The sequence below is a fragment of the Apium graveolens genome, chromosome 6, assembly GCF_009905375.1.
Source record: "Apium graveolens cultivar Ventura chromosome 6, ASM990537v1, whole genome shotgun sequence".
In the NCBI taxonomy this organism is placed as follows: Eukaryota; Viridiplantae; Streptophyta; class Magnoliopsida; order Apiales; family Apiaceae; genus Apium; species Apium graveolens.
The window spans coordinates 11,478,499-11,496,176 of NC_133652.1; the positions used below are offsets into that span (position 1 = coordinate 11,478,499).

A 17,678-nucleotide genomic window follows, 5' to 3' on the forward strand; every position below is an offset into this window, starting at 1 on the left:
CTCAATTACAAGTGGAGTGCACAAACGGTAGAATCTCAAAATCATTTACATCAAAAGTCGGCAACAAAATTAATTGGATAATGGGATCCATATTTTAAAATTAACATATGGACATCCTTATATCATGTGTTTACCAATCAAAATGGTTGCTTTGCGTTGAGGGCCCAAAATAAAATCTTTCATAATAAACTATTTTTTCTTTACAGAGAGAAATGTTACATGGTACTTGCAATTCTCTGGTCTTATATATTTAGGACAAGTAGGGTTGATGATAAACACCGTATCTCATATTTTATTACTAATAACAAATAGATCTTCCCGCGTGCTTCTACAATTTGTCGGCAAAATTATCAACACTGCATCTTAATACTCTCAACTTGCAAAACTAATCACTCAGTTGAAGCGATTCTCAATTTCCAAATCAGCTGCTACATATATAGATGGGACAAAATCTGTTTTTTCCGCCACATTAACTATATATAGTGAGCTCCTAATTATGTACTTCTACTCATAAGCTTATAAACTAATAACTTAGTGTCAATTTCTCATTACTCATTAATCATTATTAGTCACTAGCTTTGCAACCCGTGCTACTCTAATATTTTATGTTTTATATTATTTATAATATTAATAAAAAAATTATTATAGCTAACACAATATTAAATTAATTAATATAAAATTATAACCTTATAATGAGAATTTTAATTTGAATATGTACAATTTAATTAAAATTAAATAGTGTAATATCCCGTAATTTTTAGAATTAGATTAATAATTGAATAATAGAATAAAAAGGATTAAAATTGGATAAGAATTAGGATTTAAAATTTAATTAAACTAATGAGCCTAAAATTTGGATCCAATTCTAATATGGATAACTTGTAGATTAGGATATAAGATTTTGTATTGTTATAAATACATTGTATTCGTCTTCCTCGTTTTTAATATAAAAATTTGTAGGACTCTTCTCGGCATAAATCAGCAGTCTTTTAAAATTTGTAGAAAATTCATCGTAAGTTGGAATTCAGTGATCCTAAACTTTTCGGAAAGGTTTTTTCGTTCTCTACAACTATCGTATTTTGTGTTTTCCAAGAAAACATCGTTTAGAGGGTCAAAAAGACTATATTCAGATCGATATTTTTAGTGTTTTTGAAATTGTAAGTTATGTGTCTATATTTGATTATCAAAATTCAGGCTAAGTGATGATGTATTTGAAAGTATTATGTGTTATAAAATATGTATCGATATATATGTGTGTTGTCTTAACGATAATTTGAGATATCTGATTTGTGACATGTTTTGTGAAAATATCGAATAAGAACTAAAGACCGCAGTCACCGGATTGTAGTGACAATTTTTTTTGAAAATTTAGGTTCGCTATCACCGGGTTATAGTGGTCTTGGCATGAATTATGGGTTTTAAATTATTGTTGTTTATATGGTATGTGTATTATGTGTATCGAATAAGAATAAGAACATGTATCGAAAGTATTTGTTTCGGATGTCGTATATATTATCGTATTTTGTTATATTTGTCAATGTTACTTGACTTGCTAGTTGGATCGATTGTTTTCTTGCTGGACTGTATAGCTCATTCTTACAATTTGAGGTTTCATCTAAGATTCAAGTTGGATAGCAGTGGAGTTCGAAAACTTAGAACTGGAGTATATTGAGTTTTGGAGTTCCGCTTTTAGCTGCGCGTTTGTAATAATCACCTCTGTAATAGACTTTTTTTATCAGGAAATTGTATTTGATTTCAGTTTTGATTTAGAATTAATATTCCGGAAGTGCGGGATGTTACAAATAGCATAAAATAATACATGATTGTTGTGATTTAAACCTTAGTATGTTTATAAATAATAATATAATTGTGGGTGCTTCACAAATTATTTGTATCCTTATACTTAATAATATAAATATTTGTTAATGATGTGATTCGAACCCATGAATTTGGATGGTATATTATTTTATTATTTAGATCTAACGGTCTTTATTGTTTGATTAAAAAGATCTGATTAAAATAACTAAACCAAACCAAAAAAATAGTACCAAATTATAACTTATTCCGGTTATTATATTTTAGGTATATCCATGACATAAAGAGAGAGAGAGAAAGTATATATTTAAGAAATATAGGCAATATACAAAACAGAAGAATGGCAAGAAAAATTTAAATTATGTTAATTACGTATTTTAATATTTTTTTAGAATTTATGAACATATAATTAGAATCATTATTTTCGGTGAAAATAATAAATTAATAAATTTTTCATAAAAAGAGGTGATTTTAATTAATGATTAAAAACTCCTAAAATTTTGTGAAACATCAAAATTAATACATTTAAAAAAAAAAAATAAAGGTAGGAGATAGATATGAGAACCGGAATTAACGTCCGGCAGAAGTTACAGCAGGATGCCGTGCCGGCAGTCAATCTTGTCCCCAAAATGGGGTTAGAACTCTGATGGGTTCACAAAGATGTTCTTGTTTACCATCCCTACTTTGTGGGCCTCTTTGTGTCAGTCTCCGCAAGCAAGCCCATGTTCTCTCTTTTATTACATTCAAATCATATATAAAGGCACATGACTTATGTTATTTAGGTGTACGATGTTGCAGTTAAAAATTATTGTACTGTTAAAAGAAGTATAGGTGAAAAAAATTATTATTATTAGAATTTGTTAACTGTTTGATAATATTTTATTTATATATTTTATTTACAAAATTAAAAATTATAATATTTTATTGTGAGGTTTGATAGTAAACACAACACTTTTTCTCAAAAGATTTCCCGCAAAAAGCTGAAGAGTAGCATTTTTCAAAAGTACCCGAAGAACTTATTTTTTCTTGATTTAAAACACTTTTTATAAAAACAGTTTTTGAATTTTACCTAATATTTTTTAGCAGAAAACTATCTTAGTGTCTACAACAATAATAACAAATACATTTTTAATATATACTCCCCCCGTCCCAATTTATCTGTCCTGTTTGACTTTTTGCGGTCAAATTGACCAAATTTTGACTGAAAATTTCTTATAGTATATAATCGAAATAATTATAAAAATTATATTATTAGAAAGGACACGTAATCTACTTTAATACGTATTTTTCGGTTTTTCAAAATAATGAAAGATTGATATTTAATTTACGGTCAAAATTGAGTCAATTTGACCATAAAAAGTCAAACATGATAGATAAATTGGGACGGAGGGAGTATCGTATAATAATTATAATTTATTGCTATTTTCCTTTTCAGATTACGTGTTTTTACTCTTTATGCCAGGACTTATAATGTTATAGATATCCCCTGACTAACTTTTTTTATATAGATATTCAGACATATTTTTTTTATTAATAAAATGAGCATGTGTGATACAATTTCTTTGATATAGATGAACTCGGTGTTTGTAATCTAATTTTTTTCTTTGATTGCCATTGACACTGCATGTTACGGTTCTATAGTGGCTTTCATTTACGTTTTATTGCGGTAGATTTTATGCTGGTCATGTCAATCGATTACATTTGAATTCAATCCCTTGGCAAAATCAGTTGACTGAAATTAAGGCTGTGATCTTGTTTGGTACCAACCCCAATTTAACAGTTTGATCTAGACAACCTATGCTTAGCTAAGCAAAAGTTATTTAACAGTTTGATCTATACAACCTACTTACTAAAGCATAGTGCACTCGTTGGGATCTGTTGCACTGTTTTCAGGCTAGATTTGAGGGAGAAATTTGTCGACAAATGACACAACCAATGGGCAAGGGCGGTCTTGCAAACAATACTTTCCCATAGGTTCTCGATTTTCAAATTTTCCAAAATTTTCAATTCCTTCCGTAAAAATTCATAAAATTAGGGATTATAGGTATGTTTGGGCCCTGTAGATTGATTTCGACTAAGTCCTTCTCAACTTGGGTAGTTGAGAGCAAACCTTAAAATGACATCCTTGATTATTGTGACTTTTAAAGATTTGTTGAGAAAAAATTCATCTAAAATTTCAAAGTGTTAGAGTATTTTTCCTCACTTGAGAATTATTTATGGGTCGAAAAACATATCACGACCGCACATCTTTGGGACATAAAACATGTTTATGGGTCAAAAAGTTGATCACAGACACTTGAAAATTGTTGGGAACCAGTCCATCTAAAATCTCAAGGTATTAGAAGATTTTTAATCACCAAAAAGTCATTCATGGGTCGCAGAGTGGATCACGGCCGCCCATTTTTGGGGCATAAAACATATTTATGGATCGAACAGTAGATCACGACCGCCCATCTTTGGGACATAAAGAACATTTATGGGACGAAAAGTGAAACACGGGCGCCTGAAAACAAATAGTCAGTCCATATAAAATCTCAAGATGTTAGAGGATCTTCTCTCTCTCAAGAGCCCATTTATGGGTCGAAGAGTGGATCACTCACGCCCATCTTTGAGGTATAAAGCCCGTGTTTGGGTTGAAAAGTGGATTACATGCACTCATCATTGGGTCATAAATTGCATTCATGTCCCTAATAAATTATTAGAATATGGGGAATGACATGGAGTCGAATTTTGATGCGACTCAACTTAAACCCCTTTTGTGTCATTTGTAATTTAGAGTAAATTGGGTATCGTCCTACGCCGAAGATTAAGGGATCACTTCACTTCTATTTCGCTAATAATATTAAAGATGAATTTGTTTGTGATTTTAACTAACAACTAATTAACTAATAATTACTGAAAAGTGTGTTTGTAAACAATAAGAGAATCATGTTGGAAAGCATGTAGATCCACCCTAAACCCATGACACAATTCTGAAATTCGTCTGATATGTTCTGAAAGATACTTACAGAAAACCTTTCATGACCACATAGAAACAAGTTCTCGTATTCATATAACCCTATGACCACATAGAAAGATTAAAACGAATTACACACTTGTACAATTAATCTCATGACTACATAGAAAGATTAATTGATTTTACAGAGATAGTAATCACAAAACATATTTGGATGACCACATACCATAGCTAATTCATGCTATAAACATTGACGTATATATAGGCACAATCAAGAACACATCTCAGAAAATCAAAACTTTATAATTGTTATAAATTTTAAGCCTTCAAAATAGCCATCCAAAAATAATAACCCAGCCCACCATAATCATAGCAAAAGTGATAAAGTACATGAGAAGATTAGAATACAATACAAGGTGTAGAAATCGCACACGGGCAACACAATTTTTTTCCTCTTCCGCTTAACAGGAAATCACACACGGGCAACACAACACCCGCAAACCCGTCCCAAAATTTATGTACACTTCTTTCAATTTTCTTTTTAACTCAATTTCATTTTCCTCCAAAAATTCCAAAAAATCACTTCGACCATGAAACACCTCACACAAAATCATCAAGGCACCTCGTGAGAGTAAAAAAAATGATAGAAAAATTATATACTCTTAATAACAACAACAATAAAAACAACAACAACAACAACAACAATATGATATACTTACAACAAACTTGGATTACCTCCCAAGGAGTGCTTTTCTTTATTGTCTTTAATTAGACAATACACCTCACAATTTCAAGTCGGGTACATCCACGATATCAATTCCATCTTCAACATATGAAACGTATCATGAAAATTTCATAGCTTGAAAATCATCCACAAAGTTGATATAAATTTCAGATGATCTTGTGTAACTTTTCAAAAAATCACCAACCCGATTAGAAAATGGTATATGATAGCTCAAATGAGTTGGTACTGGTTTACACACCAATTTGGGTGCACACCACAAATTAAGATGCAATGTTAATTCCTTCACAACGTTTGGTGTACCCTTAAGAGCGAAATTCTCATCAAGATCAAATTCAAGAATATATGGAGGAGCTGGTTTCTTCACGTAACTTGTAAGTGGCGTAAAACTTTCATCAGGTCCAACAAAGTCCACTCCTCGTAAACCCTTATCATCTTCTTTAAAAATTACATCTTTCATATTCTATTCTACAACTCGAGGATCTTTTAGCACAAACCTCCCTCTTGTAATATATGGGGAACATATCTTCACATCCATATGATCTTTCTCTTTCACCTCATCCACTTTGATTTGTACTAACCTAGATGGAAACGTGATATAATTGAAACGACTATTAATACCAAATGGATAAAATTGGGTAAGAAACTTCTCTTTATGTTCTGTTGCAACCACTTCCTCACTATTATCATGAAGACGGTCATATTCTTATATCGGCACATCAAATATGTAATTAGCTTGTAAATTCATACTTTCTTTAGCCAAATAGTTGTTGGTTGTAATGACATTCGCACACTCAAATTTTTGTTGTGGTTCTATAATTGCAGGAATTTCAGCAAACCCATACTTTTGATTCATCTTCATAACCACATCTCCAAGTTGCTTTTGTATTTTCTTGATGTCCTAAGAATCTTTAGTACATTGCTTCTACATCTCCAAATGTCCTTCAGATAACCGTGGCAATAACTTCTCAATATTACTTCCACTAGTTAAATTTTGACGGACAAGCTCACTTTGTTGGAAACCAGAATAATAGGAAGTCTCTTGTTACGGAAACTGATTTAGATTGTGATGACCATGCCTCAAGTTAGAATGACATCCCCATCTAGGATCGTAAGAATCTAAGAACGAATTCTCCCCTTGATACTCATGCCTTAGAGCATTTAAATTTTCATAATAGGGTGTAAACAACTATGAACACGAGTTATCAGAATGGCCATAAGCTGCACAAATACCACACACTTGAGGTCGTGGTGTTCTCCCATTCATGAGTAATGCGCTCAATCTTTGTATATTCTGCTCAATTTTGTCAACTTTTGATTTGATTCAACCCCAATAACCGATTCTGACCTTGGATGCGTCTCATATTACAGGATGGGTCCCATATTACAACTCATTAGCAACTGTCTTAGCAATCAACTGTTCAGCAGAATCATGAGTCAAATTTACAAAAGCACCTCTGGCAGCAGATGCAAGTAGTCTCTTCTCACCTTCAAGAAAACCATGGTAGAACAAGTGAAGCAGACTCCCCGTGGTGAAACCATGTCGAGGGCACCTCTTTTGCAACTTCTGGAATCGATCATAGTACTCTGCATATGTCTCAGTTGCATATTTTTGAAATCCAGCTATTTGACTTCTCATGCTCATCACTCTAGCAGCTGGATAAACTTCTACAAAAATTCTTTTGCTAGCTTCTCCCAAGAAGTAATGTTTCCCACAGAAAGATCTTCGAACCAGTCCAAAGCTGCTCCATCCAGAGAAAACGAAAAAATTTTCATCTTTAAAATTTCAAGATCCGCCATATCAGGTCTCATACATTCAACAATCGTCACAAACCGAGAAAGATGTTGATTTGGCTCTTCACTCGAAAAATCATGGAAGACCGGTAACCTCGAAAGAAAATTTTGTTTAAGCTCAAAAGTACTCCTTTTTCCTTTCGCCCGACTAGGATAAAACATACAAGAATGCCCAATACCAGCAACCGACATTGCAACATCATCATGAAGTGTCAGAATTACTGTTATGTCAGTTAGTCAAATTCCACCTATAGCTGAAACACAACATGCAATAGGCGGAGAAATATGGAAAAGAAAAAGAAAAATATATGTACAAAAAAACAAAACAAAACAAAAGCAAATTTCAATCCTACGCAGCGACGCCAAAATTTGATGTGACTCAACTTAAACCCTTTTTGTGTCGTTTGTAATTTAGAGTAAATATGGTATCGTTCTACGCCGAGGATCGGAGATCACTTCACTTATATTTCGCTAATAATATCAAATATGAATTTGTTTGTGATTTTTAACTAACAACTAATTAACTAATAATTACTGAAAAGTTTGCTTGTAAACAATGAGAGAAACTTGTTGGAAATCATGTAGATCCACCCTAAACCTATGACACAATTCTGAAATTCATTTGATTTATTCTGAAAGACACCTATAGAGAACCTATCATGACCACATAGAAACAAGTTTTGATATTCGTATAACCCCATGACCACATAGAAAGATTAAAATGAATTACACACTTATACAATTAATCTCATGACCACATAGAAAGATTAATTGACTTTACAGAGAGCAATAACAAAACATATTTGTATGATCACATACCATTGTTAATTCATGCATCTATATAAGCATTGACTTATATATATAGGCACAACCAAAAACACATCTCACAAAATCAAAACTGTATAAGTGTCATAAAATTTAAGTCTTCAAAATAGTCATTCAACAATAATAGCCTAGCCCACCATAATCATAGCAAAAGTGATAAAATACATGAGAAAATTAGAATACAATATAAAGTGTAGAGAATGGAGAATTATCCCTATGTTGTTGACATAGAAATCTCCAAGCATAAAATCCTTATTCTTCTCTTGGTGGCTATGGATCTGAATATACTGTCTCTAATAATATAAACCTAATATAAAAAGTATTTTTATTATTTATAGGAATTAAACAAAAAATTTCCAAATCGGAAATATTTTTCATGTCAAAATTCGTAGTTGACTTTTCTCATATGATCCTGGGCTGGTCAAAGTGAAATTTGATATTTGGGCCTGTCTAGAATGAAAGAAATTTTCGCGTGGACTGCCGAATTGTCCAAATCTGATATACATAACTTAAGATACGACCCAAATAATGAGTCTTGCGCTTGTAAACCAATGAATTCGATTTTTCTTCCAATTCAGCTTCATTCTTTTCCAATTTAGAATTACTTACATCCTATAATAAAATATTAAAATTTAATTAATAAAAATCCAATTAAATGCCAAAAATAAGTAATATGAAAACAAAAATCATCCAAAATATACATAAATATACATCCTATGAAACTTCAGAGCCTCATCAATCAAAGCTCAGGATCATGTCGAGAACAAGTTCATCTAAAATTCTAAAATTTTAAGGTGTTATAAAAAAGTCTTTTAAATAATCTTAAACTATGATTATTGTAACACAAATCAAACTTAATCTAAGATATGCAAAAGGTTTTTAAAGTCTAAGGTTCAACAGGAAAAAGAAGACAAATTAAGAGCAGCTGATCAACATTCGTCCTTATCAAAAGAGCAGGCTATTCCAAGCCAATTTCTATAATCTGGGACTTGATAATATCTTGTTACTTGCCATTTGCTCGACTAAACCAGTGACTTGAGCTAGGGTCCTTTAAAATTAATCCCTTAAATATAATATTTTACCTTAAATATAATATAAAATATTAACTCCCGATAGTTACAGTGATAGTTAAGCAATTTGTCTTCAATAATATTTTTTATATTCATTTCTTATTCAATGTTTCAATAATAAGAATACATTGTTTTACTTAAAGTAAGAGAGAGAAATGGGGTATCTCTCCTTATTAAATGGAGTATTATTTAAGAGATTTTTAAATGGAGGAGGATGTTCTTTAAAAAATCAATTGTTTTTTGTAAAACGTGAATTTTTTTATAAATTTAATTATTTTGATTTGATTGCAAAATGTATCTTTACAAATATTTTTAAAAGATATTAAAATCGTAAAAAACTTTTAAAAAAATACTTTTGATAATTTCCCGAATTAAATTACAGAGCAGTATAAGGTAATCTTACCTAAACTGCAATTTAACCAGCAATCATAATCCAAAAGGCAATTTAAATTCTTGCAATCATAACAATTACAATTTACAATCCTCTTCAAAAAAAAGGAATAAATTTTTTGGCCCTCTACGTCTATATATTCTCATGTTGGGATATAACAAAGACACGACTAAAGAATACAAGAACAGAGAAACTATCCGTTAAATCGTGCGCTTGCAAGGTTCTTAAACAGAGGTGATCTTCAATCTCATTTCTTACAAAAATAATTCTTCTCGCTCACTCTGAGAATTTACGAGAACAGATTCGATTCGATATAAGTGTTGTTTTAATATCTAACACTTAGGTACATAATTTCAGAGACAATGAAGATAGTTTTAGATTCGCAGAAGATAATGAATGGAAACCCGTGGACAAGCGTGGGCTCTCTGCTTGCAAGTTTGATGTTTGTCCTGACAATTGTTCATCGACATAGTCCGAATTTTCGACGATTATTCAAGAGTGTAGTGTTTGCTGCAACAATGCTTCAGCAATGGAGTCCTTATCTTCGACAATTACTAATGAGATACATTCAGAAACTAGAGTCAACTTGTGACCCCTACATCCATATCACATTCTATGAACATGCTTCACGTCAAGTCTCGGAGCGTAATGAAGCTTACGTTGCAATTCAGAACTATCTGGAGGCAAGCTCTTCATGCATGGCAAAGCGACTGAATGCTGATTCGATTATAGACCGTGAAACTCTTGTTCTGAGCATGACTGATAATGAAGAGATAGCTGATGAATATCGCGGTGTCAAGGTATGGTGGACTTTTAACACGTCTGTTGTGACAAAGTCTCGGTCAAAACAAGAGAAACAAGGATGTTATACTCTTATATTTCATAATAGGAATCGTGATTTGATCACCAAGTCATATATGAAACATTTATTGGCTCGGGGGAAAGAGATTTCCTTGAAAAATCGTCAAAGAAAGCTTTATACAAACAAAAGCTCTTATTGGATTGAGGCTGATTTTGAGCATCCAGCTACATTTGAGACTCTAGCATTGAAGCCGGAGACTAAGAAGGACATCGTGGATGATTTGATCACTTTTAGCGAGGCCAAAGACTATTATACGAGAGTAGGCAAGGCTTGGAAAAGAGGGTATCTTCTTTATGGTCCTCCTGGAACTGGAAAATCTACTTTGATTGCTGCAATGGCCAATTTGTTGCATTATGATGTGTATGATCTCGAGTTAACTTCTGTCAAGGACAATACTGACTTAAAGAAGTTACTTACAGAAATTCGTGGAAAATCAATAATTGTGATAGAGGACATTGATTGTTCACTTAATCTCACTGGGAAAAGGGAGATGGTCAATAATGGAGAGAAGAAAGAAGATAAACAAAAGACCAGCCAAGTAACATTATCTGGATTACTAAATGCGATTGATGGTCTGTGGTCTTCTTGTGCTGGCGAAAAAATCATTGTGTTCACAACAAATTATGTGGAGAATCTTGATCCTGCATTGATTCGAAGAGGGAGAATGGACAAGCATATTGAGTTGTCTTATTGTTCATTTGAAGCCTTCAAAGTGCTTGCCAAAAATTATTTGGATATTGAGTCTCATGAACTATTTGGAAAAATTGAGGAGTTGTTGGCAGAAATCAATATAAGCCCGGCTGATGTTGCTGAAAGTTTGATGGTTAAATCTGTTGTAGGTGATGGCGAGAATTGCTTAAAGTGCTTGATAAGTGTTTTGAAGGATGCCAAAGACGTCTCAAAAGCCAACAAAGAAGAGAAAGCCGAGGTTGTACAAGTACACAAGAAGGAAAAGACCGAAGAGTTATTAGCAGATGTGGCAGCCAATCGGTGATTAGTTTCATATGTGATCATTACAACAAAACTCTTCTGTTCAGTTGTAACAACTCCAGAAGGCTCAGGATGAGGCAAATCATAAGTAGTCATATCGCAGGAACTACTGAACTGCATACAATCTAAGACGCGCATATGTCTCTGTTTTCACTCTAGACACAACTAACACATGAAGTTTTGGGTTTGTTTAATCAGTGATACAAAGACAAGATTGTATAGATATAGGCACACATTGATTGCTGTTAATGTTTTGATGTACTGCAACAGTGGAGTAGTCACTCAGTTGGGCTATTACTGATATCAAATATGTACTTAAACATGCAGTTTCTATTCTTTTTAGTAGCATACAATGGGCTAATTAGGATGAATCTATGGAAATGTTATAAATTCCAGTGTTACTCATAATACTAAAGATTTTGTGTAACAATGACAGGCACAAAGCATAACTGTAGCACATAACATGACAACAGGGCATTGCATCTTTCAGTTACATGGGCATGTTGCCTGGTTCATCTCTTAATTGCCACATTGTTTTACATTTGAATGTTTCATCATCTGTTGTTTCATCAGTTCTTGCAACCTCATTAACCGAATCATCACAAAACAGAATAACTATGAATATCAGCATATGTGTGTGTGCCATGAGTCTGCAATATCCAGAGCATTCTCCATCATGCACATGCACTTCATGCAAAGATCTGTAATTGCAGGAGTTCAAGCAGTTCTGCAACATTAGTTTCAGATTGCAAAGTGGTGGAACTTTACCAGTTTTAGCACCGACAGGCAATTCCAAATTTGCAATATAATCACCATATTATTTTTTACCCCGTAAAAAACTGCGAAATTTTTATTTTATATCACGAATAATATGTAACAATATCTCAATTTCCTAATTAATTACTTATTGTGTTTGTTTTCTTGCATATTATTAAGTTATAAGAATATTATTATCAAATAAGTTTCCTAGTAGCTTTTTATTTACATGAAATTAAAGCAATGTATATTGCTTTCTTTCATACTCAAACTGTCAAGGACAAAATCAAACAAAATTTTTGATTATTCTTGCACTCAATACCTATATTTTAGCTGTTGTGGGAACAAAACCTCCTAAACCCAATCATAAATAAGATATTATTCCATCACGTAAAACAAAAATATGGTCCTCTTCATCTATATATTGTGGTCTTAACAATAACAAACAGGCCTAGAAGAGAAAACTCTCCATTAAATTATCTGCCTTGTCTTGCCAGAGGTATTTTTTATAACTTTTCTTGAATATTTTGTTTGATCTAAAGCTGCATGTTTTCATATTCCATTAGCTTACTTGGTATATTATCTGTAATAACTCATTGCACATGATTACAGAGCCAATGAAGCAAATTTTACAGCCCTGGAAGATGAAGAGAGGAAAAGCATGGGCTCTATGGTTGCAACCCTGATGTTTGTTGGGACAATGGTTCACCGGTACAGTCCTTCTTTTCGACAATTAGTCCAGAGATACATTCAAAAGTTAGAGTCTAGTTGTGACCCTTACATCCAAATCACATTCGATGAGCGTTCTTGTGAAGCACTCTCTGAGTATAGCAACACTTACATTGCGATCAAGCATTACCTAGAGGCAAATTCTTCGCGCACAGCCAAAAAGTTGAAGGCTGATTCGATAAAAGAAGGTCAAGCTCTTCTCCTTGGTATGGATGATGATGAAGAGATAATTGATGAATTTCAAGGTGTTAAAGTATGGTGGAATTGTAATTCAAAAGTTGTGCAGTTATCGCAGTCAGTGCATGACAAGCAAAGGCGTTATACTCTTAGTTTTCATAGAAGGTACGGTGATTTGATTACTAAGTCTTATATGCAACATGTGTTGAATGAAGGCATAGCTATTTCTTTGAAAAATCGTCAAAGAAAGCTATATACAAACAAAAAACAGATGATCTATGCATATCCTCCTACTAAGTGGGCTCCTGTTGATTTTAAGCATCCAGCTACGTTTGATACTCTGGCATTGAAGCCCGAGATAAAGAAGGACATCATAGATGATTTAATCACTTTTAGCAAGGCTAAAGACTATTACACCAAAGTAGGCAAGCCCTGGAAAAGAGGGTATCTTCTTTATGGTCCTCCTGGAACCGGAAAATCTACTTTGATTGCTGCAATGGCCAATTTGTTGCAGTATGATGTGTATGATCTCGAGTTAACTTCTGTTGCGACTAATACTGAATTGAAGAAATTACTTCTTGAAACTAGTGAAAAATCAATAATTGTTATAGAGGACATTGATTGTTCACTTGATCTTACTGGGGAAAGGACAAAGGTCAAGAATGGGGGAATGATGGAAAAGAAGGAACCGAAGAAACTAAGGACAAGTCAAGTTACTTTATCTGGCATACTGAATGCCATTGATGGTATCTGGTCTTCTTGTGCTGGAGAAAGAATTGTCGTGTTAACAACTAATTATGTGAAGAAGCTTGATCCTGCATTGATTCGACGAGGGCGAATGGATAAACATATTGAGTTGTCCTATTGTTCATTTGAAGCATTCAAGGTGCTTGCCAAGAATTATTTGGATGTTGAGTCTCATGAACTATTTGGAAGGATTGAGGTGTTGTTGGAAGATATTAGTATAAGTCCAGCTGATGTCGCAGAAAATTTGATACCTAAATCCTCCGAAGATGATGGTGAAAGTTGCTTAATACGTTTGATAAGTGCTTTAGAGGATGCGAAAGAAAGAGCAGCCAAAAAAGAACAAAATCTCAAGGCTAGAAATGAAATGATGATGAAGAAGAAGGCTGAGGAGTCATCAACACCGGTAGCAGCCAAGCCTGATTACTCTATCAGATACTACTTGAATTATGTAAGTAACTATATATTTTTTGAATATTTAAAGTTTTTTTCTTTATCAACATACAAATGCATTATGCAACATAAATTTTCTTTACGAAGACATGGTTCAACTACCTACACTGCAATTATGCCACAAACGGATTAGTAGCGGAATTTATTCATCAATTTTTGTTCTTCTTCTTAAAAAATATTTTGCTTGCTGCAGGTGCCAGATCGAATAGGACAATGGTGTTGGAGGAAATGATCTGCCTCTTCGAGCTTCCCTCTACTAGAAATATAGGAAGATATGACAACCTTTAGAAATTATAAATGCAGTAGTAATGCAATATTTGTTTCAACATAGTTCTTTCAGTTATGCGTCTGCTATTCAACAGCATAGCTGGAACCTGTAGACTGTAAGCAATGTTAGGACATAATATTAAAGAGATTTTGGTAATGGTGCAATTAGTAAAGTTTCTGATTTTATTTGTCTGTTGATTTGTTTTTAGTCTGTCGATTTGTTTTGGGATTAAAGCATTCTTCATGTAGCTTTCCATGTAAGCATCTGTTTGATTTGCGAGGTTTCAATAAAAAGTACATATTGCTGAATAAGAATTATGATTTCTGATGGAACTGTTGATACAAGGATAGAGGTAGAGCATACTTATTATCATCACTAAAGTGGGTTTTCTTTTTCTTTTTTCTTTTTTGGTTTCTTTTTTCTTTTTTGGTGAGCCATAGAACCATAAATATAGATCACACGCTCTGGAATAACCTTACCTAGTTTTTGGAAAATTGATATGACTAGATATTGTTGTAAATCTCACTAACAAATATAGCAAAATAGAAGCAAGTGTATAAAGAATTTAGCAAGTTTAGGCCAATACCACATTTAACAAAACAAAACATGCAGGTAAATAAAATCAGTAACTGAAATAACGAAGAGAGAAAGAAAGATGTATCCGAAACCATAGCTTTTAACAGTGACTGAAATAAAGGTTCACAGATACAAAATGCCCAGAAAATGATCACAGCTGAGTCACCAGGCCTTGCTCGAAGTCCTGGCTGTTCTTGAAGAGAATATTGCCCCTACCTGCTGCGTTTGGGATGCGCACAATATCTCCACCAGGATAAAACAGCTCGGAGTTTATGTTAACAGCAGCAACAGAAGCTCCACTTCGACCAGCACCTCAGTCACCGGAAAATATCAGCACTTCAGGACTTGTGGGAGAGAAATGCAGAGAGGTTGAAGAGAAGAGAAGAGAATGTAATGTGTAGTTACTTATTCATTCAGTTTAGCCTCTATTTATAGGAGAGGAAAAATGAAACTGTCCACACACTTAATGTCTGAATTAAACTGCTTCATTAATGAAAAAATCAAAACTGATCAGATTTTGAATTCATTAATGAAAAAATCAAAACTGATCAGATTTTGAATTTAAATTATTTGTAACAGTTTTTTGATTCATCAGTACTTAAGTTCTGATTCTGATATCAGAACTTGTTACAGATCAGATTATTTGCAAGTTCAATATATTTAGACTAAGCCCACTAACAAAGTGATTTAGCTATTTCAGTACCCAGCCCAATAATCCAGTCACCGATAAATAAATTCGAATTAAAATAATTCTCAAATAAATAAAATCCTCGCCCAGGTCGCCTCGCGTGCGCGAGACGCCGAGACATTCGCCCAAATCGCCCTTCGACCCGGTGCGTGGCGGGGTGCGCATGTGTGCGCGTGAAGCACACAACAACACAATGGATCATCACACACCTTAGTAGTTGTATACTACTCATGTGGGTAATACCATATAAATCACACAACCCCCTTTATTTATTTCAATGTGGGACAAACATTCTCAAATTTTCCAAGCTTTTCCAAGCTACTTTCAACTCTCATTTCATATGGATTTCATTAAGAAAATTCTTAAAACCATACATGAAAATTTAAGTTCAAATATCATTGAACAATTTTCAATCATTAGATTTTAGGATTAACATAAAGAACATAATTAAATTAAGCTCTAAAATCCTAATTTTCTAACAGATATAAGTTCTTGGCCATCAGAATATATTCATGTTTCAGGTATGACTAAGAGGAAGGCCTCAACTTCTGTTCAACAAAAATATACTCCTATTAGTTTGATAAAATTGGATCAAGCAGCTAAGTCAGGATGAAAGAAATAGTACACAAACATCAAATATATAGGTAAAAGAGTCGGATTACCACGAAGTCCAGAGAGTTATGGGATTCTTATTGACAGACAACAGTTAGCGCAGACATCTGGTCTTACAACTACCGGAGCTCAGAGCTAAAAAATGCAATGTCAGTTTAGTTAATCAGGATGCCCAAATGTTATTGGTACAAAAACTTAAAAATTTTCATACTATCAATCTCTTTTTCAACCAACTTATAATATCTTGAATAGCTTTCACAAACTTACATATGCATGTGGTCAAGAAACATGCTTAAAGAAGACGCATTTCAAGTGTTAGGAAAAACAACAGGTCAGCCACCTAAATGAAAGCGCTAAGCTAATGGAGATAAGTTACTATGATAAATTCCACAAAACAAATTTTTTAGCTTGCCAAAATTTAGTAACTCCCATGAATTAATTAAAAGCATAATTTTCAGGATAATTCCTAGATATAACCTATATTTCAGGATTTGATAAAAAATTCACCAAAAACATTGTAAGGTGGGAATCATCAGAAGGGGTTGAAAAAATAGGAAAATTTTGGAACAAGGGTTTGATCTGCAAATATGAAATGCAAACTCTCTTACATTATACAAACTCTCTTACATTTGTAAAAACTACAAAAAGTAGCATATCCAACTATCGAAAATTCCAACACAAGATATAACACTGTACCTTGTACCTGTAAAGTACCTTCACAAAATTGTGATCTAATTTTATTATATGTTTTAAAAGGTAATTATATGAGATTTCTGTTTTGTGTGCGGATTGGTGACTCATACTGAACGATTCTGTTCAAAGAAAATCAACATGACAGCAAGTGCTGACACAAGAGAATGGGGGGCATGGCTTCGTGCTCCGGCGAGGAGGGCAGGTGGCCAAGATCGGAGTAAATTTTTACGGGATGAAAGAGATGTTGATTGGGGCGCAAATCAAGGAAGTTCTAACGTCCAGCAGCGTTTTTCGGGGGATTTGGATAAGCAAGTTGTTCAAACTGATATGTATCGGGGTAATTCTAGTAATGCCTTATCTACAAATGATAGAATTATGGGAGCTTATTCCGGAATAAATAATGAGGCTGTTTTGGTGGCAAATTTCAAAATTCATAATGGGCCTCCAGATGATGAGTTAAATGGGCTTAATATGGAGGAAAGTAATAAAAGAAAAAGAGGCCCAGACATGCATATGTTAATGGAAGTAGAAGGTAAC

General features: G+C 33.4%; 2 protein-coding genes across 3 annotated transcripts; both read left to right on the forward strand.

Moving 5' to 3' along the window:
- The first annotated feature begins 9,922 nt into the window (after positions 1–9,922).
- LOC141667934 (AAA-ATPase At3g28580-like) lies at positions 9,923–11,797 on the forward strand. The gene has a single exon (XM_074474580.1). The coding sequence runs from the start codon at positions 9,956–9,958 to the stop codon at positions 11,447–11,449; it is 1,494 nt and encodes a 497-aa protein (XP_074330681.1). The 5' UTR covers positions 9,923–9,955; the 3' UTR covers positions 11,450–11,797.
- An 801-nt stretch (positions 11,798–12,598) lies between these two features.
- On the forward strand, positions 12,599–14,725 carry LOC141667984 (AAA-ATPase At3g28510-like). Of its 2 annotated transcripts, XM_074474640.1 has the most exons (3): positions 12,599–12,700; positions 12,814–14,302; positions 14,498–14,725. In XM_074474640.1, exons 2-3 carry the CDS (start codon positions 12,863–12,865, stop codon positions 14,534–14,536), a joined length of 1,479 nt encoding a protein of 492 aa, XP_074330741.1. In that variant the 5' UTR covers positions 12,599–12,700; positions 12,814–12,862; the 3' UTR covers positions 14,537–14,725. The 2 variants fall into 2 exon arrangements, with proteins under 2 accessions (XP_074330741.1, XP_074330742.1); XM_074474641.1 differs by having other exon boundaries at positions 12,666–14,302.
- Positions 14,726–17,678: the final 2,953 nt, after the last annotated feature.

Coding starts and splice junctions, on each gene's coding strand:
- LOC141667934 (XM_074474580.1), top strand. CDS start 9,956: ATGAAGATAGTTTTAGATTCGCAGAAGATAATGAATGGAAACCCGTGG.
- LOC141667984 (XM_074474640.1), top strand. CDS start 12,863: ATGGGCTCTATGGTTGCAACCCTGATGTTTGTTGGGACAATGGTTCAC. Junction 14,303..14,497: donor TCAGATACTACTTGAATTAT/GTAAGTAACTAT, acceptor TGCTTGCTGCAG/GTGCCAGATCGAATAGGACA.